Below are 27,736 nucleotides of genomic sequence, written 5' to 3'. Positions count from 1 at the left end.
ATAGGTCTTTTCCAATAAAAAAATTGGCCTGTCCTCTCATTTTCCTTACTTGTCCTTTTCATTTCATTTTCTTTTTCTTTTCCAATACAAAAATTCTCCTGACCCTTTTCAAACAATTTTTTTTTTTTAATCCAAATTAAGCCACAAAGAATTTATTCCAAAAAAGAAAAAAAAAATTTACCACTCAAAACACCTTACTGCATATTCAGCCACTGATCTTGTTTTCTTGCTGTCATAGGTCTGCCATGACTGGATAAGATTTAAGAGCATGGTACCCAAAGTGCAACAGCTAAAAACAACAAAAGGAGTCATTCCAAATTACAAATGACTTGCCATTTATTCTATTAAATTGTGAAATAGTAAATGGTTGTAAGAATGATGCAAAAAGTGTAACAAAGGAGCTCTAAATAAATTAAATTTTCATTCCAGGAGAAATGCAGCAACAGCTCGGCAATGCCTACAAGCAGCTGAAGCTTGAGCACAACCTGATGTTGCCAGAGCCAGATTTCTCATGAAGCCACAGCTCCTTCACTTCTCACCGTCCTGTCCAGGCTTAAAAATCAACTTCAGCATGTGCTTAAAGCATCCAATATAGTCTTCAAAATTACACTCATAAAATCACTCAGTAAAAGACCATTTCATGGATTCATGTTAGTCCAAGTGTGAGTAAATCAATCAACACACAACACGCACACATCCAACAAGCAGCAAGCACAGAATCAATTTCAGATACTTGCATGGTATGCTATCACTAAGAAGTAGTTCGAGATGTTTGCCTGAATTGTATCTCAGCAGAGCCTCACAAAGCACTTGATTCACTGTAAGTACATAATGATTGTGAAGACATCAGCCCACCCACAAAGATCAATTCCTTGTGAAGTTGCAGTCATTTTCTGTTTTTGTTTTTATTTTTTAAATTTTTATGGTGTTTGGGTGAGGGGAGGGTGTGAGCAAAGGTGTTGTGCAATCAATTGTCTGTCAAACTGTCAATCTATGGCAAAACATTGAGTGCTCACTTCTAAAGATGATTGATTACTCTTTTGTAGGTGCCAGCAAACGTGTGCAGCACATAATTTTGTCTGTCACTGTGCCAGGTTCACGGAAGACATTTGAGCTGTATTAAACACAGGCTCAACCATAGTGTGCTCAAGGTAAGGTCAAGTATATTGGCCAACACACAAAAATTCAAAAAATAATAAATATGCCCACAGATTCTTTCCTTCCTTTCCGGGGGCAAGTAAAACCTACTTGCTATCAGAGACGTACATTCCAAAGCTCATAATCTATCATCTAGCAGTCTGTTTTCATTGGTACAATAAACAAGCAAATATAGCAGCGGCAGCACATTGAACAACAAGACACAAGAACAAATATCCCCATGTAGCTTCAGAGATGTACAGCATGATGTTCTATGCTCAAAAACATTTTGATAATGCTCATGGTCTTAGATTTCCACAAATCGTCAAAATTTCAGTCAAAGTTTCCACTTTTCACCATCTTGAAATTGAAATGACAATCAAATTTCATTTTACAAAATTTGTTCCACAAATCACTCAAAATTCATTAGAAAACTAGAAAACTTCAGCAAAATTTGTTGAAATTTTTAACTAGAATGAAAGTTCTTTGAAATTTGAATTTGAGATTCAGAACCCAAATTGGAATTTCTCGTAATTTATCTTCTTTAAAAAAAAAAAATTGGAACTGAAGGTTGTTATTAAAAAAATGGATATAAATAACTTTAGTCTTTTGAAACTAAACGAAAAATTAAACTTAAATATTAGCTACATTCTATTTGACCATTTATGTCTAAATTATCCATAATTGTATAATAAATAACATTTAAAAAATTTATGAATTTCACATATATTAATTGAATGTGTTTATATGATAATTATATGAAAGTCATGCAACTTATGTACAATATACCTGTCTTTGATGTGTTTTTTTTTAGTAATATTTTAGCTTTAAATCTTGCATTATTATGCATAATACTTTCTATAGTTTCACAAGAGAATTTCATGCTTTACTGAATACTTCAATGTTTTATAAACATTGAAATCAAAATGGACATCAACATTGAAATTTTCACACTTCAGAAACCTCAAAATTTTAGTCAATTTCGATATTTAAAACCTTGGATATGCTGTATAGGTCATGAATATGCAGATAATCTTGAGCTCATGTCACTTTTATATAAATGCCAGTGACATACCTTGATGGTAAAAAGAACAGAACTATCAGAAACCTGTTGGCCAGCTGTAACCCGAAGCCCAAGGACATTCCCAGCAGTTGGTGCCTTCACAACATGCTTTGAAAAGGGAAAAAAATTCAAAAAATTAAATTAATTTTTAGGGTAAAAACAAATAGAGGATGAAAACTGTAACCTCCTCATACAAACCTCCATCTTCATTGCTTCTAGAACCAAAATCGGCTGCCCCTCTTCCACCTTCGTCCCATCCTTCACCAGAACTTTAACCACTAAACCAGCCATGGGTGCCACCACAGTCCCTGGGGCATGGGTAGTTGTTTCAAAGTTGGGCTTATTCTGGGTTTCGTTGTCATCAGACAACTCGAGCCCTACTTTTTGTCTGAAATGATGGTGATGCGAACCATGCCAGATATGAATGTGCTTGGTTTGGTTCTGCCAGCACAAATTAGGATTTTTTTTCTTTATACACGAGAGAGAGAGAGAGAGAGAGAGAGAGAGTGTGTGAGAGATTTCATTCATATGATCTTCTGCTAAAGCCTTTAAGATCCTAAGCATTATGCATGCATCAGAACAATGACATTGTTATATATGGACATGGAGCATCAAATCAATAAAAAAAAAAAGGTTGCTACAAATTCACTGCTACAAGAAATTTACAGTAAAGACCAAGGTCTTAAATTTCGACTTGGGCTCAAATTTCGAAGATCTAAAAGACACAAATTTCGATTTTGATTTCAATTTGAAAAAATAATGGAAATCAATAGTGTAGCATGAACTTATTTTATGAAACTTTAGAAATAGTTAATAAATGTATAAATTTTAGGACTAATATATTACAAGAAAAACACATCTATGTTGTGTTTGAGGTGGAAAAGTTGTAAATATAATGTGTATCAAACAAATTTGTAAGATAATGTGCAATAAACATATTCATTCAGTTAATACAAATGAAATTCATAAATCATTTAAATACTGTTTATTATACAAACTATGATAATTTAGACATGAATGGTTAGAATAAATGTTGTAAGTTTATTTTGTTCATATAATTTCAAAATCCCTAGTAACAATCTTTTTCGTTTCAAATAAAATTTCACTTCGCACCTAAATCTCTCAATCCGAATTCCGAGAAAATTTCATTCTATAATTAAAATTTCGACAAGTTTCGCTAATTTTTCCAGATTTCGATAAATTTTAGATGATTCATAGAATTTTCAACATAAATTATGTAAGCCGGAAATTGATTGCCATTTCGTTTTTGAGGGTGACAGAAATCAAAAATTTCGCCAGAAATTTTGACAATTTCGTGAAAATTTAAGACCATGGTAAAGACCACTAATATAAAGGCATTTCTCAAACAGCTCCAAAATTAACAAAATTTAGGAAAATCAAACTTAGAACAGCATAACTTACTTGACCAATAGAATGGCCTATGTACGTACAACCGCATTTGGCTATCTTCACAATGCTTTAGCAAAATTCTAAATTAATTTTCAGAAAATCTGATATAGCAGATGCCACATTGTGTCATCCTAACTCAGTCGTCCAAAAGCAGTTTCATTGCAGACAATATAAGAAATTAAGAATGTCAATTGTAACTATGTAGATGTGGTCGTGTGATTATCGGCAATATTATGAAGAGAGAATTCAAAGTGTTCATTAACATAACAGACACTGAAGCGGGTATGAATTCTTCACATCCATAGCAACTGAATCAATCATTGGACTAACAACAACAAATCAAGCCTCAAGTCCCACTACATGAATCCTTTTTCCCCAATTTACAGGATCATGGGCAATCAATCATTTGACTAAGGTTAACAAATACATGGACCATCAGATATCAACACAAGGGGAGCAAAACTGGTATTTAGCTATGCCAGATTCTAATCAGACAAGAAATTAAAACTACAGTACAGAATACACTCATTACAGATATTGTGTAGAGGTCCTAAACATGGAAACAAATTGGCAATTGGTGGGGTGTACAAAAATTACTGAAAAAACCAATAACCAGACGGAAACCAAACCTTTTCACATTCCAGTTCAGTTTATCAGTTATGGTTTTCAGTTTTGGTTTTACAAGTATACCAAATCGAAAAAACCAAAAAAACAAAACATAAATGATTTAAATTTTAAATATTATGAATTGGACAGTTCATTAATTCTTTTTCTATTCTTTATTTTAAAATTATTATCAGAATAATTTACATTGAGCGTTAATTTCATAGAAATATTAATGTATAAAATATACAAGGTCTTAACTTTCGATTTCAAATAAAATTTCAAAGCTATAGAAGTATGGAAATTTCAATTGAAATTTTGATTTCGATGTCTATTTCAATTTGAAGAAAAAAAAATGATGGAAATAAATAGTAAAGCAACTTTAGAAATTCTTAATAGACATAATAATGTAAATTTTAGGACTACTATACCATAAACTAAATACATGTATGTTGTGTATGAGGTGGTATAGTTGTAATATAATGTGTTAAATATGTTAGGTTATCACAAACGAAATTCATAAATCAATTAAATATTATTTATTATACAAATAGAGACACAACAACAGCAAGCCTTAAGTCCCACTAGGTAGGGTCGGCTACATGAATCCTTTTTAGCCAATTCACCCGATTCAGAGCATTTTCCTCTATTAGATTAAGGACTATTAAATCCTTCCTCACTACCTCATTCCAAGTAATTTTAGGCCTACCCTTGCTCCTTTTCATGCCATAAACCATAAATAACTCACTCCTCCTCATAGGTGCTCTATTAGGTCTGCATTTTAAATGCCCAAACCATCCAAGTTGTCCCTCCCTTATCTTGTTTTCAACTAGTGCTATGCCTAAATTTTTGCGTATATGTTCATTTCTTACTTTATCTTTTAATGTTAAACCACTCATCCACCTTAGCATATGCATCCCAACAACTTTCATTCTTTGTATATGTTGTTTCTTAGTTGCCAAACATTCTAAACCATAAAACATAGCTGGTCGTATAGCCATCTTATAAAAATTTCCTTTTAATTTTAAGGGTATTCTATGATCACACAACACACGTGACACACTCCTCCATTTTACCCAACCTGCCTTAATTCTATGTACTACATCTTCTTTGATTTGCCCTTCACCTTGCATAATAGATCCAAGATATCTAAATATATCAATGCTATTAATCTCTTGATTATCTAATTTAATTTTCTCTCTATTGCTAATCCTTACAATACTGAAATTACATTTCATATATTCAGTCTTATTCCCACTTATCCTAAACCACTTAGTCTCTAATGTGACTCTCCAAAGTTCTAACTTAGATTTCACTCCACCCCTACTATCACCAATCAACACAATATCATCTGTAAAAAAACATACACCAAGGAATCTCATCTTGGATATTCCTAGTAATTTCATCAATTACTAAAAAGATAAGCACTCAAAGTACATCCTTGATGAACACCTATTGAGATTGGGAACCCTCTAGGCTCTCCTCCAATGGTCCCGACGCTAGTCACTACTGTAACGCCCCGAACCCGCCACGTGGGGCTCGGAGTGCTACTTTAGTAACATTTGAATTTATGATACCATATTCATCACATAAAAGTAGCGGAAATAATTTAAACATTCTCCAAAACATTACCAGAGTTCTAGACTGCCATTATCCACAAAGGTCTCCAAGCATTTAATATTACAACCCAAAAATAAAAAACATAAACCGACTTTGTCCATACAAATCACGTACATACACTAAACAACTAAAACTCAACCCCTTTAACCTGCTAAGCACGATCCCTAGTACCTCTTGAAAAGTCAAATGATCATTAGGATGAGACACCTCTAAGTAAGATGGATTAAGTTAATATTAGGATGTGGCCAACATGAGTTTTAGTAGCATTAGAAAATATTCATTTCTCCATTTAATCAAAAATAGCATTTGCAGAATTATACTCACACCTATACAGTTGAAAATACCCTTTTATTCCCACAGTATAAACCAATTCAATTAATAAATAATACCATTTACATAAATTCACATATATGCGTAGAAAACACCCCTTGTGACAAACAACATGATTAACCCCCATGACGGGTTGTGCAACCCGAAGGCTGGAATTTAGCATGAGTGATCAGCCCAAAGTAACAATCTGCAAGTATGTTTGCAGGCATCCGCAAGCTCTGTTACAGGTCCGATTGCCTTACCACGTCCTAGTTCGGACCTCAGGAAAGGTACAACAACTCTTTGCAGGCCAACCGGCTGAAACCTCCTACACTTCCACCACAGCGTAGTTGCACCTAGCCAAATAATTCACTAGTAACGGTACCGTGCTCACAATACAGCTGGTCCTTAGGGTTCTTAAACCATATCATGCAATTTAAGTAAAAAAAACTATAGCCTGATTTCATTTCATAAGATATTCAAAACAATTTAATATTTTCACAAACTCATTCATTCCTCGATATAAAAACGGCATATCAAACCCTCGGTATTAAACCGGCATATCAAAACCCTAGGTATTAAACCGGCATATCAAAACCCTCGGTATTAAACCGGCATATCAAACCCTCAGTATTAAACCGGCATATCAATTTCCACATTTCCTGAAAACAGTTTGAAACCATAACTTTCCACGTTTCAATAAGAAACCAGCAATTTTATTTAAACCAAAACATCAATCTCATGCCACACTTAATTGAGTAATATACCATAATATAGCAAATAGTCCAAAAAAGTATAATTTACTGAAAACAAGGATGTAATCATCCCTAGGTTTTAGTTTAACTCAAGTATATGATTTTTAAGAAAATGGAGATGAATACCCTACTCCCGTTGATTTTTCCCCAATACGTAACCATCAAAATCGGCATTTTCATAAACCCGATTCACCCAAAAGTCACACATAGTTTTCCTATAACAAAATACTTCAGTTTAATCGGTCCAGATTCAATAAAAATCTGACATAAATTAATCCCCTTACCTAATCCTAAAAAATAAGCCGATTACGTTCCGGAAATGAAAACCATAGCTTTCCGAACTCGCCGCCGAAAGTGAGCCGGCAAGCCGAGAAAGGAGGAAGAGACGATCGGAGTGCAAGGATGGGCTCCGAGTGATCTTAGAGAGAGAGCCACATGAGAGAGAGAGAGAGAGAGAGAGTAGAGAGAGTCTCAAAAACCTAATTTTAGACAGAGAGGAAATGTTAGAATTATAAAACAAAAGGCTTGCTTAGCACTTAAGTAAGCCAACCCACAGGAAAACCGTCGACGGTTTTCTTTGGGTTCCTGAAACCGTCGACGGTTTGGCAGTTCAATGCTCTCGGTTGTTAACCGTCGATGGTTTGGAATCTTGCCAAACCGATTTCCTTTTTACTTTTCTTTTTCCTTATTTCTCTTTTCTTTTATTTATTTTCTTTTCTTTTTCAGGTTCGGGTCCCTAACTACTCTATCATACATATCTTTAATGTCCTCCGTATATGTACTGCAAACTCCCTTCTTTTCCAATACCCACCAAAGCATTTCCCTAGGTACTTAATCATAAGCTTTCTCTAGATCAATAAAAATCATATGCAAGTCCTTCTTTTCCCTAAACTTTTCCATTAAACTTAAAAGATAAATAACTTCTATTGTTGATCTCCTAGGCATAAAACCAAATTGATTTTCTGAAATCTTCGTTTCTAAGATTATTCTATGTTCAATTACCCTTTCCCAAAATTTCATCGTACGACTCATAATCTTAATTCTACGATAGTTATTACAATTTTGAATGTCGCTTTGTTTTTATACAGAGGTACTAACATACTTTTCCTCCATTCTTCTGGCATTTTCTTGATTTTTATAATATTATTGAGTAGATTAGTTAAGCAAATAATTCCTTTATCCCCTAAACATTTCCAACTTCAATTGGTATTTTATTTGGTCCTATAGATTTCCCACTTTTCATCTTTCTTAATGTCATCTTAACTTCAAGGGCTCTAATTTTACGAAATAAATCTCCTATTTTTAATCTTCGCTTCATTTATCACTTCCAAGTTCAATCTTTCATTTCAGCTTTCATTGAACAACTTATCAAAGTATTTCCGCTACCTTTCTTTTATGTCTTCTTCTCTAATTAAGATATTCTCATTCTCGCCCTTTATACATTTTACAAAACCTAAATCTTTCCAATTTCTTTCTCTAACTCTAGCAAGTCTATAAATGTTTTTTTCTACTTCTTTTGTATCTAGCTTAGCATATAAAGTATCATAAGCTTTATGTTTAGCTTCATTAATAGGCGTTTTTGCAATTTTTCTTGCTTTTTATATTTTTCAAGATTTTCTATATTTATACAATTTTGCCATATCTTATACCAATTTCTTTTTATCTTAACAGCTTTTTGGACTTCTTGATCCCACCACCAACTTTCTTTACTATCCAAGTATCTTCCTTCGGACTCAACTAAAACCTCTTTTGCTATACTTACGATAGAATTCGCCATTTTATTCCAAATAGTATTTGCATCAACCTTATCCCCTATTGTCCAATCACACGCTTTGTTCATTTTATCTTTGAATTTTACTATATTATCTCCCTTCAAGTTCCACCATCTAATCCTTTTGTGTTGATTTATGCTACTCCTACTCCTACTCTTCCATTCTTTAACATGTATATCTAACACTAAGACTCTGGTGTGTAGCCAAACTTTCACCTAGGATAACTTTTTTATACAAATAGAGATAATTTAGACATTAATAGTTAAATAAAATGTTGATGAAAGTTTAACTTTTCATGTAATTTAAAAGCCCTTGTATTAATATTTTGTTACAATAATAAAAATTAAAAAAAAAAAGATAAATTAAGAGAGAAATTTCATCTAAATCTCACATTTGAATTCTTAAGGAAATTTCATTTTATAGTTAAAATTTCCAAAAGTTCCGCTAAAATTTCAAGATTTTGGTAAATTTGGAATAATTTATTGAAATTTCGATAGAAATTATGCAAGACGGAAATCAACTATCATTCTGATTTCAAGGGTGATGGAAAGTGGAAATTTTGACAGAAATTTGATAATTTCATCGGAATTTAAGACCATGAATATAATATGTGTGCGTGTGTGTGTATAGAATGGAACAATATTCTTAAGTGGAGTACAAAAATGTTTTATGGAAGTGGAAGAGGCCGCCTTCCGTCTCCCAGAACTATGTAGGGCAAATGAATTGGGAAAAAGAGATCCTCAATCACAAGATACTGAATTACAGCACTCTGCCACACCCTTGTCCCACATCGGCTGCAGGCACAATTGGAGATCCCCCCCTCCCCCATATAAAATTCCCCTAGCACTACTCTTTTCCCCCACCCTTTGGGCTGTCAGCCTGTAGCATGTATGGCTGCTGCAGTGCATGCTTAACCTTTGCAGCGCATTGTCCTTTTTCAAACTAAAGCCCAGAATCATTGAAGTCAAATTTAATAAGTCTAAAATTTTATTAACCATTAAAAAACCCATACCAAACCGATAAACAAGTAGGCAGATTCTAACTGAACTGCAGTTGCCAGTTTGGTTTTGGTTTAGTAAAATTAAAAACCCAAAATTTTGGTTCAGTTATACACTCCTAATTGGCAGAAAAAGAACTTACCCGGCAATAAGTAGCTAGACTGACATCCATGGTCACACCATCAGCTTCAACTCTGAAATCGTGCTTGCCCAGCCGTGTTACGTTTGCTTCCAATCTACTTTCTCCTCCCTGGAAGTAAATATATGGGATATTGAGCCTCATCAGAAAGCAACCTGGGCATAACACACCTTTTTTTCTGGAATATGCTCTAACATATGACACAATTGCATATGCACACAAACAAAAAATGGAAATGGAGATGTTCGTTCACAAGTACAGGTAGGAGAGTACCTCAATTAAATAGTTCCCTTGAGGCTGATAAGTAATGGTGAATGTCAAAAGCTTTGAACCAGAACTATCGCTTTCATTGTCCCATTCAAGTTCCATCATATGCCTCGCACAATGATGGACTCTGAAAGGAGGATGAGCATACCATATTGAGAGTGAACTCTTATGCCCTACATATTCAGCATGCATCAAGATTAAGAAATTTTTCAAGAAACTAGCATGTATGCAGATATAAGATTGGGACTTGAGCTTACCAAGGGGAGTTTCCTTCATAGCAGAATCTTCGTTCTGACAAACACATACAGCTGCCAGGGTTGCACCGAATTTAGCAGCATTGTATGCCTCTTCAGCTAACACTGGATTACTCAAATCAATAAATAGGTCATCTCTGAAATGCTCAATAAAATGTGTTTCAACATCCCCACTTTCAAATGCACAATGATTGGAAAGTCTTTGGAGAAAATTGATATTGGTTGGCAGACCCGCAACCTGCAGAAACATAACACCAGTACTGATTGATTTAAGGTTACCAATAAAGAAAACTCAGCAACAATCAATAAAAAGTAAACCAATCAAAAGAAAATTTGATAAACAAGTTAGCCACTCAAAAAAAAAAAAAACTAAAGTTCTACAAAATTGTAGAATGGATAAGAGAGTTAAGAGGTGAGGTATATACCTGTAAAAGAAACTGGCCACTATTACATAATATGTATAAATGAGCAGTATTCTTTCGCACATAAGTGAGCATTATCTCAATTGTTACATCTCATATACCTCCCAATCCATAGTCAATAAACAGAACCAATTAGCCACAGCAATATCAACTATATTTCCAAAATAACCACATATTGTTCTTAGTTTCTAAAAGAATCGAGAAAATATTATAACTAAGAGCATCAAAACAGGTTGGCTGATAGCTCTAGACTCCAGATATAAATAAATGAGAGATTCATCTAAAGCAGGGTTCCAAAATCTTGCACAGAAAACATCAAATATTATGAATCCTCTCCAGTGCAGTTCAGATGAAACTTAAATACTAACCATACCTGAAACTTAGACAGGCAATCCTTCAATTTAACTAATGCTGCGCCACGATTTTCTCCCCATACTACAAGCTTCGCAATCATAGGATCATAATGCATGCTGACAGTGTCTCCTTGCTCAACACCAGTTTCGACTCGTACTGATAAATGGCATGGATTCAACATGAGGTATTATAATTATCTAGTACAGTTTGCTAGGATTTCGAAAGTACTGTTGGATTAGTGTGAAATTCAACAAAACTAAACACAATTTTCTACTGTGTTTTGTAAATCCACACAACTCTTAAACAAAGGATTGAAATGCATGCTCCCAACCTCACGTTTATTGCTTTTAAAAGCTAAAAATTGATGCACGAAGGATTGAAATGCATGCTCCCAACCTCACGTTTATTGCTTTTAAAAGCTAAAAATTGATGCAATTTTTCCTTTTAAAAGCCAGAGAAGCCCATCCAAAATGTCTAATCAATTATGCCCATCCATCTGGAAATTCAATGGCTACTAAGTCATCTTAACCATCATATAATCTGCATTTTTTAACTGCATGCAAAGGTGGAGGAATTTGCACATAAGGACATCTCCTTGAAGGACGGTAACAATTATCTGACTAGGACATTCTTACCTCAAAATCCAAAGTAATGAATCACCACATGGTGATGCAAGAACCCCAAACAAGATGTCGTTTTTCCCTTCATTGGATTAGAGGGTAACTATTTAAATAATACTGCACCTGTTGATGAGACTGGCACAGGACGGTAATGATGAATAACTCCAGTTGCTGGAAGAAATCCTTTTGGAACATTTTCAGCATATATTCGGGCCTCAAAAGCATGACCTGTCATCAAATTGGGCAGTTACAAACATCCAGTACATGTTTTATGTAAATGAGATCTGTTCTAAAAAAAATCCAAATGTGCGAAGTGCATCAATCCACCATAAAAGAAAATAAATAGTTTGGCATGATAGCACAAAACAAAGTCTATATGACTCTCAAGAAGCCATTATTTACACAAAAATAAATATGGAGCACCTCAAACAATAACTAGGACTGTCGAATGAAATTCAATAATAACATAACTCAGACCAAACATTATCCTACATGTGGATGGGTCGATCGGTTCCCTGTTCAACATTTCAAACTGCAGTTATTTAATCTCAACTTTTTTTAGAATTTCAATTTTTTTTGTTGTCATTATAAATCATTGTGAACAGTCACAAAAGTTAGTTGGTGATTTCAAACAATTATATGTGTACTTTGTTTTTAGGTATGAAGGTGCCCATGGTTCTCTAGACATTCAACTAATCCACTGGGATAACGAGCCTATCCCTATACCCATCTCCACTTAAATATCAAGGTTTAATATCAATTGGAAAGCCGTAGCCCCCAAGATTTGAACATAAGCGAAGCGCGTGTAATATGTCTTCCTTTACTTTTGACATAATTTATTTATTTTTTTATATTTTTTCCTATTTTTACAATTTATGTTGTTGGGTCAAATATGATCAAATAGTACTATTTGCTAAAATTTTGAAATTGCATAGCGAAATTTTATGATAAAAAATTGACACCAAAAAAGAATCGTAGTCATGAGTTAATAATTAATTAGTTATGTTAGATAGATATTAGTTAAAAGTAGTTATGGTTAGTTAAGGGATACATAATATTTTTTTCTTACTGTATTAGCTTTGCTACTCAACCAAAATTATCTTAAGGTATTTTAGAAAATCAAAACATGGGCACCAAAATTGGAGAATCCCTTTTATACACGTACAGATTATATACATAAATGCAAGCATACATACATACATATATATATATATATATATATATAGAGAGAGAGAGAGAGAGAGAGAGAGAGAGAGGGAGAGAGAGATTTCGGTACATATATTTACTACAAAGATAGTTTGGAATTTCTACGTTGCCTACATGTTTGTTAAGTCCATATGCATCAAGTATGCATAACAGAATTGTAACATAAAGGCCAATCTGATTAACAGCAGAAAATGGTGAGGGGGAGAGTGAAATATTAACCTGATAATGACACCTGAGACTGACTCAACTGAAGAGGTTCTCCATTTGCAATAAGGATTTGCCACTCCACAAGATCTTGGCCAACAATCATCTCAGTCACAGGATGTTCAACCTGCAAAAGAATGTATGATCTTATATGAATTTCATTAATTCTATTGGTTCAAAATAAAGAAATAGAGTAGAGCAATTAAACACCTGAAGACGAGTGTTCATTTCCATAAAATAAAACTCGCCTGAAACAGTATCCACTATAAACTCCACAGTCCCAGCATTGTAATAACCAACTGCCTGTTACATATATGGACAACTATGTGAGAAAATATATGCTAATAAGACTTAAGAAGTGTTCAATGTGAATACAAGACATCCAAAAAAACACACACAGAGACACACACAAAGGAACTGCAAATTTTCACAAAACTAGAGGACAATTTTTTTTTTTTGGGATAAGGAAACTTCAATGAAAAGGCATCAAGGGGGTGTCAGCCCATGATACAACAAGTCAAGCACTCTGAAGGGTGTCGCACAAATCAAAGAGTACATCATAAGCATTAACAACAGTCCCACTATGCCACCTATTGACCGCAGTAAACCACAGTTCTTCGCTGTTTTGAATTGCTGAGATTGAATTTTAAAACACTCACCCATTCCTCACTCTCCAAGTGCACCAGAAAATTGCAAGGGGAATGAGGGACATGGCCTTTCTCTTCTCCTTTGTTGCTCGTATCCCTTTCCAGACCCAGAGTTCTCCTCCCACAGATTTAGCAATAACCAAGGTCTTAAATTTTGATTTTGACTCAAATTTCGAAGCTTTAAAAGTATAGAAATTTTGACGGAAATTTAAATTTTGATTTTGATTTGAAAAAAATAATGGAACTCAGTAGTAAATCGTGGAAGTCTTTTATGAAACTTTAGAAATGGTTTATAGACGTAATAACATAAGTTTTAGGACTAATATATTGCAAGTTAAATACATCTATGTTGTGTACGAGGTGGAAAAGTTGTAATATAATTATTGTATTAGATAGTATGCATTAAAAATATTCAGTTAATACAAATGAAATTCTTAAATCATTAAAATATTATTTATCATACAAATAATGATAATTTAGAGATGAATGCTTGGATAAAAAATGTTGCTGTAAGTTTATTTTTTCATACAATTTCGAAATCCCTTGTGATAATCTTTTTGTTTCAATCAAAAAATAAAATAAATTAAGCGAGAAATTTCACTTCGCTCCTAAATATCTCATTTGAAATTCCAATAAAATTTTGTTCTATAGTTAAAATTTCGACAAGTTTTGCTAAAATTTTGATATTTCAACAAGTTTCAAATGATTCGTTGAAATTTCGATGGAAATTATGTAGAACGGAAATCGACTGCCATTTCAATTTAGAGGGTGACGGAATCAGAAATTTTGATGGAAATTTCGACAATTTCGTGGAAATTTAAGACCATGGCGATAACCCACCTTTGCCTGATCAGAGTCAGCACCGTATTCCAGAGATTCCTTGTCCAGGTGCAGTGAAGGAAGATATGCTCATCAGATTCTGCATCTGCCATGCAAAGGGGGCATCTATTGGCAACTGACAGGCCCCTTCTTTGCAAATTATCCATATTCAAAATCTTACCATGGGTTGCCTCCATGTGAGGAAGGCAACTTTTGTGGGGGTAGAAGGATTTAACAGTGAAGCCCCCCTTCACATCTAAGGCCCAAATAGGAAGACAATGCTATTACGGTGTTGGAAGCTGTAAAGAAAGCTGTAAAAGTCCATGAGCTGGTTGAGTTCCCAATCTTCCACATTTCTAAGGAAGGGGATGTTCCAAAAGAGCCCCTGAACTGAGGCTCGAAGGTATTGACTGATGCAGGCATCTTAATCACAGGCCAAGTTGTAAATGGCTGGAAATAAGACACTAAGAGCTTCTTGATCACACCACGAGTCATGCCAAAAATAAATGCTATCCCCACTATCAACTTGAAATCTGATACAAGATGTGAAATCATTCCAGCCTTTCCTGATGAAATTCCACTCCCCTACACTGTGTGGTCCTCTGTTAGCCTGGGAGATCCAATTGTTATGTTCAAGCCCATATTTCACAGCAGTGACTCCCCACCAAAGGTGGTCTTTCTCAATCATGAATCTTGATAACCATTTCTCTAACAAGGCTTTATTGAAAATGTGGAGGGACTTCAAAACCAAGCCTCCTAAATGAAAGGGTCAACCCATGCCCCATTTGACAAGGTGAAGCATGAACGTAAAAACTTTGGGCCCTCTTTTACAGTAAAAACACATATTGGGCCTTACAATTCAAGCCCAAAGAGGGAAAAGACCCATTCCAGGCAGAATTGTAGAATCGTTACAGTTCTACTCATGATTCCGATTCCACCGATTCAGGTACGATTCTGCAATGATTCTACTGAAATGCAATTTTCCATGGGAGCTGGATCGTCAGGGTGATTTTGAATAGAAGAATCGTATGATTCTAGGATTCAAGTCGCAATTTTAACAACCATGCTTCCGGAGTGGTTTTTTTTAGCCTCATGGCAAGGACTTTAGCAAGGATCTTATAGATACTTCCCACCATACTAATTGTATGAAAGTCCTTAATATTGGTTGCCCCGGGTTTCTTCGGGATCAGGGTAAGGAAAGTGGCACTGATGCTGCTCACAAATCATAAATCGACCCGATCTAAAGAATTCCTCATAAGTGTTAATACAGTCCTGCTTAAGCTGGCCCCAATTTGACTGGAAGAATGATAAGGAGATACCCATCTGGCCCTGGTGCTTTGCCTCCACTGCAATCTCCAATGGCTTGGAGGATTTCAGCTTCCTCAAAAGGTCTCTCAAACCACTCTGCGGTGGAGGAGTTGATAGATTTAAAATTGATGCTGTCCACTACAGGTCTCCAGCTTTTGGATTCAACATAAAGAGCTTCATAAAAAGTTGCAGATTCCTTTTTTGATGTCCTCTTCAGTTAAGGTGTTCTCCCTGATTTCAATGCTGAAAATGGTGTTTAGTCTACGATGGGCATTCGCAGTTCGGTAAAAAATTTTGGCATTCCGGTCTCCCTCCTTGAGCCATAAGGATTTAGATTTCTGCCTCTAGGAGATCTCTTCAAGGCTAATAGCCTCAGTCAGCTCCTTCTTCAACAAAATTCTTTTGACCCTTTCATCAAAACTGAGCCCTTGTCTTAGCTCTTGCTCATCAAGGCTCTTGATGTCGTTAAGAATAATGGTCTTCTTCGCCTCAATATTCCCAAAAGTGCTTTTATTCCACACCTTGAGCTTCTCTTTCAAAGCCTTCAGTTTTGAAGTTAGCACAAAGCTGGCTTTCCCCCTCACCGTGCAATGTGGACCCCAGAGTTTAATGAGGTCCCCGAAGCCCTTGTGCTTTAAACCACATTTTTCCAAAGCAGAATGTGGTTGCTCCCCAGTTGATTCCACCCGTGTCAATGATGATAGTGTAATGATCCGATATAGGCTTGGGTAGGATCTCCTAAGTAGTTTTGAGAAAGTGAGTATCCCAATGCACTGAGATAAGGAATCTATCAATTCTCGAGAAGGAAGGTGGGTCCCTGGAGTTGGACCAAGTGAAAGCACCATCAATGAGAAGGAGATCAATGAGGGCATTCACATTAGTAGTTAGGCTCCTTTCAAATGCAGGTGAGTTGGAGTACGGTCGCCAATTTTCAATAAATCAACCAAAGACCAATAAAATAATGACAGGCATCAATTTTGCATCGCACAATAAATTTAAGTTCTATCAAAGACAACAAAAGGCATGCTGGTCCTCCTATCCATGATACTCAACAGTTAACTCCATCAGTTGCAACCTAAAATTTCACATAATTCAAAAGCTGTAAACCAACTGCAAACAATTGAAGTGCCTACAACTTGCCCACACTCTACCTGCCATATAAGAATGGTCTGCCTAACTCTAATAGTCCAATTATAATCTGGTTATTCTATGGCAAAAAGATCATGGCTAAAATTGCAACACACAAATGTAAGGAAGAGGTTTTACATAACCCCAAGTAAACATATACCAACTACCGTGAGATTTCGTACTTTAAATTAAATGCTTCACTTAAGCTAGCACACAAAGATCAAGAAGACATTTATACTCCCCTTCTAGGTTTGTAGCCTCCATGAGAGAAGACATGGCAACTGACTATGGCCATAAATGCATCTGCAGTTGGCTATGAATATTAAATTTTCCTGAACATTAGTTTCATCAACACATCACCTTTGCAGCAGATACAGCAGCTTGACCCAAATGGGAGCGGAAGTCACTAACAACATTTGGCTGCATCACAGGAGTCCCTATTACAAGTTCAGTAGATCCAAAATGAGAAACCTTGACTGCAAATACAGAAAAAGAAAAAGAATTACAGCTGGTGCTTCTTCAATAATCTTCTGGTGCCTTCTCTGCACGCTGCAATCTCTCTCATTTAAATGTATAACATTGCCATGTTTGTCTCCAAATATCTATGATATCATGAAATATGAAAAAAAAAATTTAATTAAATATATCATTATGTACATCAAATTTGTGGAATCAAACAAAACATGCAGATGCATAATTTTTGTAATGTTGAACAGGGAAAAAAAAAATTAAGGAAATCTGTGGATTTGGCAGATTATATAATACTAAGAATGACTAAATAGAAGCAAAATGCTTATAAAATAATACCTGAACTTCAATGTGCCTTGGTTGTGTAATATATTTCTCTAACAAGATTGTGTCAATTCCAAAAGATGCAGCAGCCTCACGTTGTGAGGCCAAGAAAGATTCAACAAATTCACTCTGTCTTTGCACTATCCTCATGCCCTGAAAGTGGAGACCAAATATGCAAACAGGAATCATCTGTCAGAATTTATATGAAAGAAAAAATTATTCTTTGGTATAAAAGACATATTATTCTTTTTGATACGCCAAAAGACTGAAGCGTCAGTGGCACTGTATTAGAACAAATAGATGGCAATAGCAAACAACAATCATCAATGCAAATTACAATAAACAGCTACCTGATGGTTATAAAATATTATGAGGCTTGAGATAAGAACGACTGCATCAACTGCTATGTTTCTAAGAGGCCATTTGATATTGATTCTGTTTTTTATTTTCTTTTTTGTTGTTGTACAGTGAATAAAGGGTCATGACAACAAATTTTTTATGTTTCCACTTGTTTGTTCCTGTCGTCTGTTTTGATAAAAACTATGTATCAGTTTTATAGGTTTCAGTTGTTGTGACAAACCGTTGATACTTGACTTAATATCCATAATTGACTGGTGTGGATTAAATCATTCATTCTACAAAATTTTCAATTAAAAGTAAAATAAAACGACCATGTGAATTTAAAATAAAATTAAAATTAAAATACTCATTTCTAAAATTTTGAAAAAAATAATATAAGTCATTCAAAAATCATTTTGACCATTTCTAATTGTCATGTACAATAGGATTGTTCTTGTGGCACTAAATTTATAAAAAATATAATATTAAATGAAATAATTATAATTGATTTCTATGTTGTACTATAATGTTTTTAATTGTATTCTTTTGCGTTTTTATTATTTTTATCTTCTTCTTTTTTTGTGTTATTTGATTCAAGGACAAAAATCTTCAAGAGTTTAAATAGGTTTTTTTTTTTTAATTTGTTTAAGTTTTTGAAATATTAACCAAACATGTTCATAGATTTTAGTTTTTTGTCTCTATTTCTGGTTTTCAGCTTCTGCACTTGTTGACAATGATACCAAACAGCCCCTAAAATTGCTCCTTTTAAGTTCATTCACCATAATTAAACAAGATTACGCTGGAAATTGTTAAAAACTTAAAACATATAGGCTCCAGACTACACATTATACTAAACAACTTGGTTGCTTATCCAAACAATAAATCTTGGATCTGCAAATCAAGGGGAGACCCATCTTGGGCAGTTCATGCTCTGATCAGTCATGAGAAGCCCGCATATTGTGTTTTTACAGTTGCCTGTGTTAATCCTGGGCAAACGAGCTATAGTTGACGAGCTTAAATATCTTTGCTTCAGTAAACAACATACTGTTGATGGTTGCTGGACAGTTTAACGACACGACCTTCTCAAAAAAGAATGTAATAGAGTATCACAGGACTCTATTAATTGTAGCGCTAAATTCAGAGAGTGGATGAATAGCTTTGATTTAATGGATTTGAGCCTCTCGGGCCTCAAATTTACTTGAACAAATGGTAGACCAGGTCAGGCAGGAATTAAAGGAAGAATGGTTAGAGGTTAGAGAACACTGAACAGAGGGTTTCCTTTCCAGAAGCAAGAGTTATTCATTTTCCTTGTACACACACAGACGTCAAGGCCCCAGACCAGGGCCAGTTCTTTTTGCTCCCTCCTCATGGCATTGGAGACATTTTTCTTGCTGATTGCTTAGGCAGCTATTGGTCTCATTAGTTCTTGTTGCTCATGCTTAATAACCTCCTTCTAACCCATAAAAGAAATACTATTTAATTTAAATACCAAACCCACAATGCCTCAAAACATGCAAGTCTACAATCTGCATACCTCATTATTGATCAGCCCCACAGTGGTCGAGAAATAAAATGACCAAACAAACACCATGGAGTTTAGCACATAGCAAATTAAAAAAAAGTACAAAAGACAATGAAGTGATCTAGAAAAATAATCATGAAGTGCAGAAACTAAAAAGGAATACATAACAATGGCTTTGATTAGACATACCCAGGAAGTGATACCCACAATAAAGAGAGAATTAATGAATTTGGCAGTGTTTGATGGTAGCAGAAATAATTAACAGGAAAAAATGCTTACCTTTCCACCACCTCCATGAGTTGGCTTTATCAATATAGGATACCCAATCTTGTCTGCTTCGGACTTCATAAGATCAACACCTTGATCATCACCATGATATCCAGGAACAAGTGGTACCCCTGCTGCACCCATTATTCTCTTTGATGCACTGTTATGCACATAGAACACAATCAACTGTAAAACTTTTACTGCCACTGAAGCTGTGGTTTACAGCCATGGATACAAACTTTCAAAGGAAAAGATAAGCAAGAAAACAAATACCATTAGAGAGAAAAACAAATCCCAACTGTTTATCAAAATGAAAACAAAAACAAATTCAAGTACAGAGAAAGGAGATTATTTAGATTCCTGACTTCCCTTGCCTCCACCAACCCCATTATTGGAAAAACGGACAAAGGCAGGAGAGGGAGAAAGAAGGCGTAGCTAAGATTCACAAGAAATTAAGAGAAGAACAGAGATGGGATGAAGCCAATGGCTGTACCTTTTATCACCCATGTCCCGGATCGCAGATGCAGGAGGGCCAATAAATAAAAGACCCTTATCTTCACAAAATTGAGCAAAGTCTGCACTTTCTGACAAGAAACCATAGCCCGGATGTATAGCCTATTTATCACAAGAAAATATCCACTCTAAAAAGCATGTACTAGCATGTAACAAAATACAAACAGGCAACCATATACCAATGCACAAAACCAAGTTCAACATGTGGTGACCAACAATAAAGTGACGGCAATGAGATATACACAAGGGATGTGACAACAAAATAATTACAAATCTATGCCACAAGAGGTGGGATAAGCCTTGGTTGTTGGCAAGATACGAAAATGGTTCTTTGGGTTTTAAAGGCTTGGCTTGAACTCTAGCACTGTTTGTATGAGAGAGTGTTTTACATATGTTGGGAAGATCATTCACTTGGTCAAGTTTTAGGGAAAATCTGTTGACTTTTTGAGTCCGATCCTTGTATTGATGCTAATGAAGCACATGTATCTTATGTGTGTACTTAACTTGTGAACATGTATATCATTCAAATCACACATAAGATTAAGGGAAACTAGAAGCCAAGAGGAACGTAAAGCTCATATCATTCTTGCGTATTCCATAAAGACTGAAGAGCAAAAGACGAAGACATTTATTTTAATTTGTATTGCATTTAAGTTCTCTTATCATTTGGTCTGTAATAATGCATACATCCTGCATGATATGACTTAATGCTCAGATAGACCATAGATTGACCTTAGGGATCACCTTCGGTTGACTGACGTCAGATTTTTGGGGTTAACTCTCAATGACCTTAAATCGACCCTAGGTCCCTACACATCATTTGCACAAATCCCCTCTATCGCACAAATTATAACTATGCGAACAGGGGTAAATTATACTCAAAATCAAGACCTAAAATAATAACAAAAGTCACTCAGTTGACCGAACCCTATTGTGTATATTCCACTCAGTCGACCGAACCTTTTAGGGGTCAACAGTTTGACCAAGGTTCAATCGACCAAATGTTTTTGAACATATCTTCCACAGTCGACTGAACTGGCATGTATCTGCCCCCCAACGGTTTAGCCGACCGAATGTTCAGTTCATTTATGATTGAGTCGACCAAACCATATAAATAGCAAACTAAATTTCAAATATAGTCGACAGAACCTCGAAAGTTCTCAAAATTGCCTTAATTCAGTCGACTATATCTATAGTTCAAAAGTGCCTCGTTCGACTATACTTATCAATATAGTCGACCGAACTTAAACCACAGTCAATTGAAACTCTCGGGTTGGAAATTTTTTAAAGGGCTAAAACGTCATTAACTTTTAATTAAACTTTTCCAAAATACCGAGCATGTCCCCAACGGTCATAATTTTTGGAAAATCTATAAATACCCCCTCATAACTCCTAATTAGCAACTTTGATTAACTCCAAATTCTGTCTAAATCCTTTGTTAATCAAAGTTCCCCTAAACCAATTTTTATTGATAAAATCATTTCTTTGGGGCATATTTTTATCAAATCTCTTCCACTCTCTTTCCATTTATTTATTTCAAAATTTATTTTGAAGGAGAGCATATTTATTTTGGGCATTCATTTTATATTCATTTACATTTACTCTCATTTGCATCTTCATTTATTAAAATCATTTTTTAGAGCAGCCTTAAGATTTCTTCCGGTTAATTTTCTTGATAAACATTTTTGGAAGAATTATTGCACAAATATTTTTCTTGAGCTTAAACTTCAAATTCTCCAAACATTTTTCTTAGCAAATATCTTTGTTGGAGAACATAATCATTATTTTGATATTTTCATATGTTTTATTTGTGCATTAATTATTTAGATAAGCACTCTTTACTCTACTGAACTTAACTCATATCATATTAGAGTGCATGTATTTGAGCTTTTAATGTTGTACATCTCTGCTTGTTTTTAGAAGCATTTTTATATGTACAAAAATAGTTTATTGTACTGGTTGTGTTCATCTCATTAATTGAACTGGAGAGTTTCAGCCCCCGTAAGTGAGACCGGTTGGGTTTCACCCGGAATTTGAATTGGGGAGTCTCCGCCCCATAAGGGAGACTAGTTGGGCTCAGCTTGGAATTCGAGCTGGGGATACCTTGCCCCGTAAGGAAAGGTTGTAACGGCTTTTTCTCCACCCGTCTAAGTGAGCAAAGATAGTGTAATCCTTGGGGGGTATGCCCAAGACGAGGACGTAGGCTGGTTTGGCCGAACCTTGATAACAAATATTGTGTCACTCTCTCTCTATCTCATTTAATTACTGTACTTTAATTTCCGCACGCATATGCTTGTTTATTCATAGTTCTAATTATTTGCATGCACACCTTTATTTAAATGAGATATATTGCACGTGTAGGTTCACATTTATAACTTATACATTTTACATACACGATCATAATTAAAATGGGATATGATATGTGATGAATCGGAGAAACGTTTAAATTAGCCAAAAAGTTTTAAAACCCAATTCACCCCCCCTCTTGGGATCACACCAATTCCAACTTAACCCTTCTATGTCCATAATTGATAGATTCCTGTTATGAATTCGTTAGGAGGCACATTTTCTCTGAACAGTCAATAAACTCCTCCCTAGACCTACCTCTGGTCATCATCATGCTGTATTGGACATTGGAGGAATTAAATGGGCTCCCGCGTGCTTTGAGAATATCTGATTGAAATATGAAGGCTTCAAGGAATGTGTAAAACAATGGTGGAACCAAGTATTGATTCAAAGGCATGCCAGCAATGTGGTTGCTGCAAAAATGAACAGGCTTAAACAAGAAATCATATAATGGAACCTGGAAGAAGGGCATGCCAGCATTGTGGTTGCTACAAAAAATAAGAGGCTAAAACAAGAAATCAAATAATGGAAACCTAGAAGTTTTTGGGCAATGAAGGACAAAAAAGATAACTGCTCAATGAGATCTCAATTCTTGATCTCAAAGAAGAAGAGAATGGATTGTGCAAAGAAGATTCTAATAGAAAAATTGAACCAAGAAAGGATCTTTCTATGAGTAGGAAACCTTCTAAAGGCAGAGGCTAGGGCTTTCTTGTTGAAAGGAGATATGGAATTTTTTCATAATGGCATACATAGGACCTGAGTGACAGAGGCTTTGGAAAGGGTTACCGGAGATTTCTTGTGGTCGGTGTTCGAGGATGGTAAGAGAGACCATCTAGTCAGCTGATTTAGGATTAGAAAACCTAGAGCTGAAGTGGGAGTGGGATTGGGCCATGGGAATCTGACGTCTAAAAACATCTCTTTAGTTGGAAAATGGCTTTGGAGATTCCCCTTGGAGGTTGACTCCCTTTGGCACATGGTAGTCAGAAGCAAATATGGTCTACACCAGAATGGGCGGGATACTACAGGAAGCAGCAATGCTTTTCACACTAGCTCTTGGAAATTCAGTTCTCGAGTACCCCATTTATTCTATCCACTCACTCATTTCCAAGTTGGTAACGGTAACCTCATTGGGTTTTGGAAAGACATTAGAGTGAGAGAGGTTTGGTTGGAGTCTTTGGTTCCTCGTCTCCTCAGACTTTCCAATTTACACTATCCTCTGATTAATGCATTCTACTCTTTGGAAGGGGAACTCTCTTTCTTGGGATTTCCATTTCTTCAGAAATCTCAACAAGAAAGATAGACAAACTGACTTCTTTGGTGAGAGTGTTGGATTCTTTTTCTACCTGTATGAGAGAGGATTTCATAATTTCGATAAGGGGTGCCTCTAGCGCTTATTCCACAAGATCTTTTCTCTCTCAGCTCATGAAATCCCCAAGTCCTTACTCTTTCCCCTTAAATAATTGCATCTAGATGGCAGAGTTTCCTCCCAAAATCATAGCTTTTATGTGGACTATGGTCCTTTATAGGCTAAATAACAATGATTTGTTATAGAAGGGGAAGACCTTTTAACTTCTAAGGTCATTAGTCCAGATACTTGTTTCATGAGTTCTGACTTGAATAAAACCATTGACCACTTGTTTCTCCATTGTTGGGTAGCTGAGCAGCTTTTGATCCTTCTATTTTCAGTTTTCAATTAGCCCATGGTTTTCAGTTTTCAATGAGCCAATGGTGCTTCCTTAGACTCTAGATGCTCTCTTGATGGTGTGCTTCGGAGGTTTTAGGAGGAGCAAGAAAGGATTGGCCTTTTGGAGATGCCTTGACTTTTTTTCCACTCTTTTGGACTATGTGGACCAAAAAAAATACTAGGGTTTTTAATAGCAAGAAAACCTTGCCTAGTCTGCTTTGGGATAGAATTGTTTTCCTGGCTTCTTTCTGGGCTCACCCTTTTTGGTTTTTTTTTTTTTTAAAGGAATGATATTGTTAGATATTTAAAGGGATTGGAGGAGGGCTCTATTGCAATCCTTTCTAGTTTTGGTAGGAGGATTTCTTATCCTCCTATTGTATATTCATCTCTCTTTTCTTAATAAATTCCTTTTTCCATAAAAAAAAACAAAAAACAAAAAAAAAATAAAGGGCATTGGAGATGCAGCTTCTTTGACAAAATGGAAGTTTACCTGTATATCTTCGAACAAAAGGCAAAGATAAGAATGCCATTTGAGATTTTTAAGAAACCCTTTACTAAGAGTTAAATGTTAATATATCTCTCAATGGAGGAATGGCCTTCAACCAAGTTAGTTTGGAGAAAGCTTCCATGTTGGATAGACTTTTTGTAAGGAGGAGCTCTACCCAACCTTAAAAGTTGTCATGGAGACAAAACCCCCGGCCTGGGTGGATTTATCATGGTCTTTTAGCGAACAAAAACTGTAATGTGCTTAGGAAACATGTAAGAGAGTTATATGATGATGTCACTGATGAGAATCTCACAAGTTTCTTTAGACCCTCTTGAGACCTTCGACAAGGGGTCCTCTCTCCCCATAGTTGCTTATATTGGATATGGAGGCTCTTCATAGAATGTTGACATATTCTCTACTCATGTAGACTTTGCTGAGAGTTTTGAAATTGGAGAAAGAGGTAATGAGACAAAAATCTCTCACTTCCTCTTTGCTAATGACACCATCATTTTTTGCGTGAAGATTTGGGAGTGAATTAGTCTCAGGCTCAAGGTTAGCCTTAACAAAAGAGAGTTAATTCCTCTAAAAGAGGGGGTTGAAGGCAGCTCGCTTACACTTTGGGGTGTAATTTTGGATAGCATCTATGGTGTATTGAGCTTGCCTCTTTGAGCAAAATTCAAAAATGCACCTATCATCGAGAAATTTAAGAAAAAAATATGCTGGGCAGAAACGAAATATTCTATCAAAAGGGGGAAATCTCACTCTCATCAAAAGGACAGTGACTAATTTTCCAATTTATTTTATGTCCCTTTTCCCCATTCCTAACACAGCAGCAAAGAGTTGTGAACACATTCAAAAGAGATCCTTAAAAGGTAACATCAGATTTGGTTTCAATCATCACTTAATTAGATGGGGGCTTGCTAAACATCCTCTAAATTTAGGGATGGAGGGAGTATTTGGGCATTAAATCTCTTGTCAAATTCAACAAGACTACATGGAAATGGACCCAGTGATTCATAATTGAGGAAGGAAGCTTATGGAGAAAGATCCAAGTATGGTTTTATTGAGGACTGAGGTGTGGATGGACAAAGGATCTTGAGGACCAAAGGGGAGGCATGATGGAGAGATGGATTAGGAATGGATGGGACAATTTCTACCAACATGTCGATTGTCTCAAAGTTCAATTTTCCTAACGCCCTGTCAGCTTACTAAGGAAAGGAATACTAGGAATGGGAGATGGCATGGCAGTTTGGAACATAAACTTTGTTAGACCACCACCAGCCTGGAAACCAATTCAGAAAGTGGGAGGTCCTACAAAAACTACATTCTTTGCTTGGGATGCAGCTTAGAAGAGAATTCTCACTACAAACAACTAGCAAAGAAAAGGAACATTTTTTATGCAAAGAAGAATTGCCTGGCATCTCCTTCTTCACTGCTCTTGGTCCAAGGAGCTTTAGGATATCACACACTCAATGGTGGGTATTTTTTGGGTGAAGGCTTATTTAATTACCAAAGAATTAGGCACATGATCCAATATTAAAATCCACACAGGTATGAAAAAGGTAACACAACTCATCCCCCAGTAGAAAGGGAACAATGGGAGAGCCTTTGAGGGTTTCCTCTCTCTCTACCAGCTCAAAGATTTGTGACTTAAAACTTTAAATTTTTGGTACCATCATATAGTTGACATTGATGTAAATGCTATTATTGACCTAGTTGGTCTTTTAAATTGTAGGTGATTAATACTTGGTTTGGGAACCCTCAGTACCCCTTTACTCCGCATCTGGAAGCAATCATTTTTTTCCAACACCCAAAGAGCTGAGCGCTCCAAGCCGAGCACTAAATTGACATTGGCATCTTCCTTTTTTACGGATCAAAAAAATTGCTACTACAGTTAGTCTATCACAATAAGCGAAGCACCCAATTCTGCACCATGATAAACTCTGATAGTGCCATTTGCACCAATGTTCAAGGGAATATTAAAAGTTACCTTCAACAATGGGATCAAATGTCAAAAACAAAGCAAGTCCTTTCCTTGCCTTTTATCATGAGCATAACTGAGATGGAAACAATAGAATTGAGAGGGAGATTGGGCTGAGGAGCAAAAGATGAGCGGTTTGGATTGCATGCCTGAGTTCTATGTGTCCATCAAATGTTAAAAAATCCATATGAATAGCAAACGAACCAAGCAAACAAAATACGACCAAGCAAACAAGTAACGGAACTTCATATTCAACTCTATCATCTTTCCTTCCCTCTCTAAAAGCCCAACACAAACTGGTGCTTACCTGTGCACCAGTCCGAAACGCAGCCTCAATAATTGACGAAGCATTCAAATAGCTCAACCGAGCCGGAGGAGGACCAATATACACGGCTTCATCAGCGGACTTCACATGGAGACTGTCTCTGTCAGCGTCGCTGTAAACGGCGACGGTTCGAATACCCAGCCTCTTTGCAGTCCTCATGATCCTGCAAGCAATTTCTCCTCTGTTGGCTATCAAGATCTTCTCTATGGGACGCTTCAGGTGATTGTCCGCTGGTGCAGAAAATGATCTCAGTCTGACATGGTTCTGCGAGAAGGGTTTGAGCTTTCGACGAAGCATAGACGCCATTGATGACATGTTCCAGAGCGCTGAAAGTGGGTCTGAGTTGAGGGAGTTCGGAAGAGGAGAAGATAAGCATGGCGATGGGCGTTCTGGTCATCCGACCTGGCACCCAGTCTGTTCTTTATCTTACTAGGATTAGTTTAGT

General features: G+C 35.9%; 1 protein-coding gene across 3 annotated transcripts; it reads right to left on the bottom strand.

Moving 5' to 3' along the window:
• Window positions 1-318: 318 nt before the first annotated feature.
• On the bottom strand, window positions 319-27,736 carry LOC131155625 (methylcrotonoyl-CoA carboxylase subunit alpha, mitochondrial). Of its 3 annotated transcripts, none has more exons than XM_058108880.1 (16): window positions 27,274-27,736; window positions 20,449-20,570; window positions 19,968-20,115; window positions 17,843-17,980; window positions 17,542-17,637; window positions 17,396-17,455; window positions 13,344-13,436; window positions 13,149-13,260; window positions 11,847-11,951; window positions 11,123-11,259; window positions 10,331-10,565; window positions 10,080-10,246; window positions 9,810-9,917; window positions 2,399-2,641; window positions 2,213-2,308; window positions 319-543 (listed from the first exon to the last, which is right to left on the bottom strand). In XM_058108880.1, exons 1-16 carry the CDS (start codon window positions 27,604-27,606, stop codon window positions 529-531), a joined length of 2,208 nt encoding a protein of 735 aa, XP_057964863.1. In that variant the 5' UTR covers window positions 27,607-27,736; the 3' UTR covers window positions 319-528. The 3 variants fall into 3 exon arrangements, with proteins under 3 accessions (XP_057964863.1, XP_057964862.1, XP_057964861.1); XM_058108879.1 differs by having other exon boundaries at window positions 319-552; window positions 27,274-27,687; XM_058108878.1 differs by having other exon boundaries at window positions 319-2,308.

The sequence above is a fragment of the Malania oleifera genome, chromosome 5 (assembly GCF_029873635.1).
Source record: "Malania oleifera isolate guangnan ecotype guangnan chromosome 5, ASM2987363v1, whole genome shotgun sequence".
Lineage (NCBI taxonomy): Eukaryota > Viridiplantae > Streptophyta > Magnoliopsida > Santalales > Ximeniaceae > Malania > Malania oleifera.
Note: the sequence above shows the minus strand (reverse complement) of the source record. Positions and strands in the feature narration are given on the sequence as shown.

What these genes read in the sequence shown, in the direction of transcription:
- LOC131155625 (XM_058108878.1), bottom strand. Translation starts at nt 27,606, where the DNA reads ATGTCATCAATGGCGTCTATGCTTCGTCGAAAGCTCAAACCCTTCTCG. An exon ending in TATGAAGGAAACTCCCCTTG is followed by an intron (nt 10,247 to 10,330) that starts GTAAGCTCAAGT and finishes CTGAATATGTAG; the next exon opens with GGCATAAGAGTTCACTCTCA. An exon ending in TAGAAGCAATGAAGATGGAG is followed by an intron (nt 2,309 to 2,398) that starts GTTTGTATGAGG and finishes CCCTTTTCAAAG; the next exon opens with CATGTTGTGAAGGCACCAAC.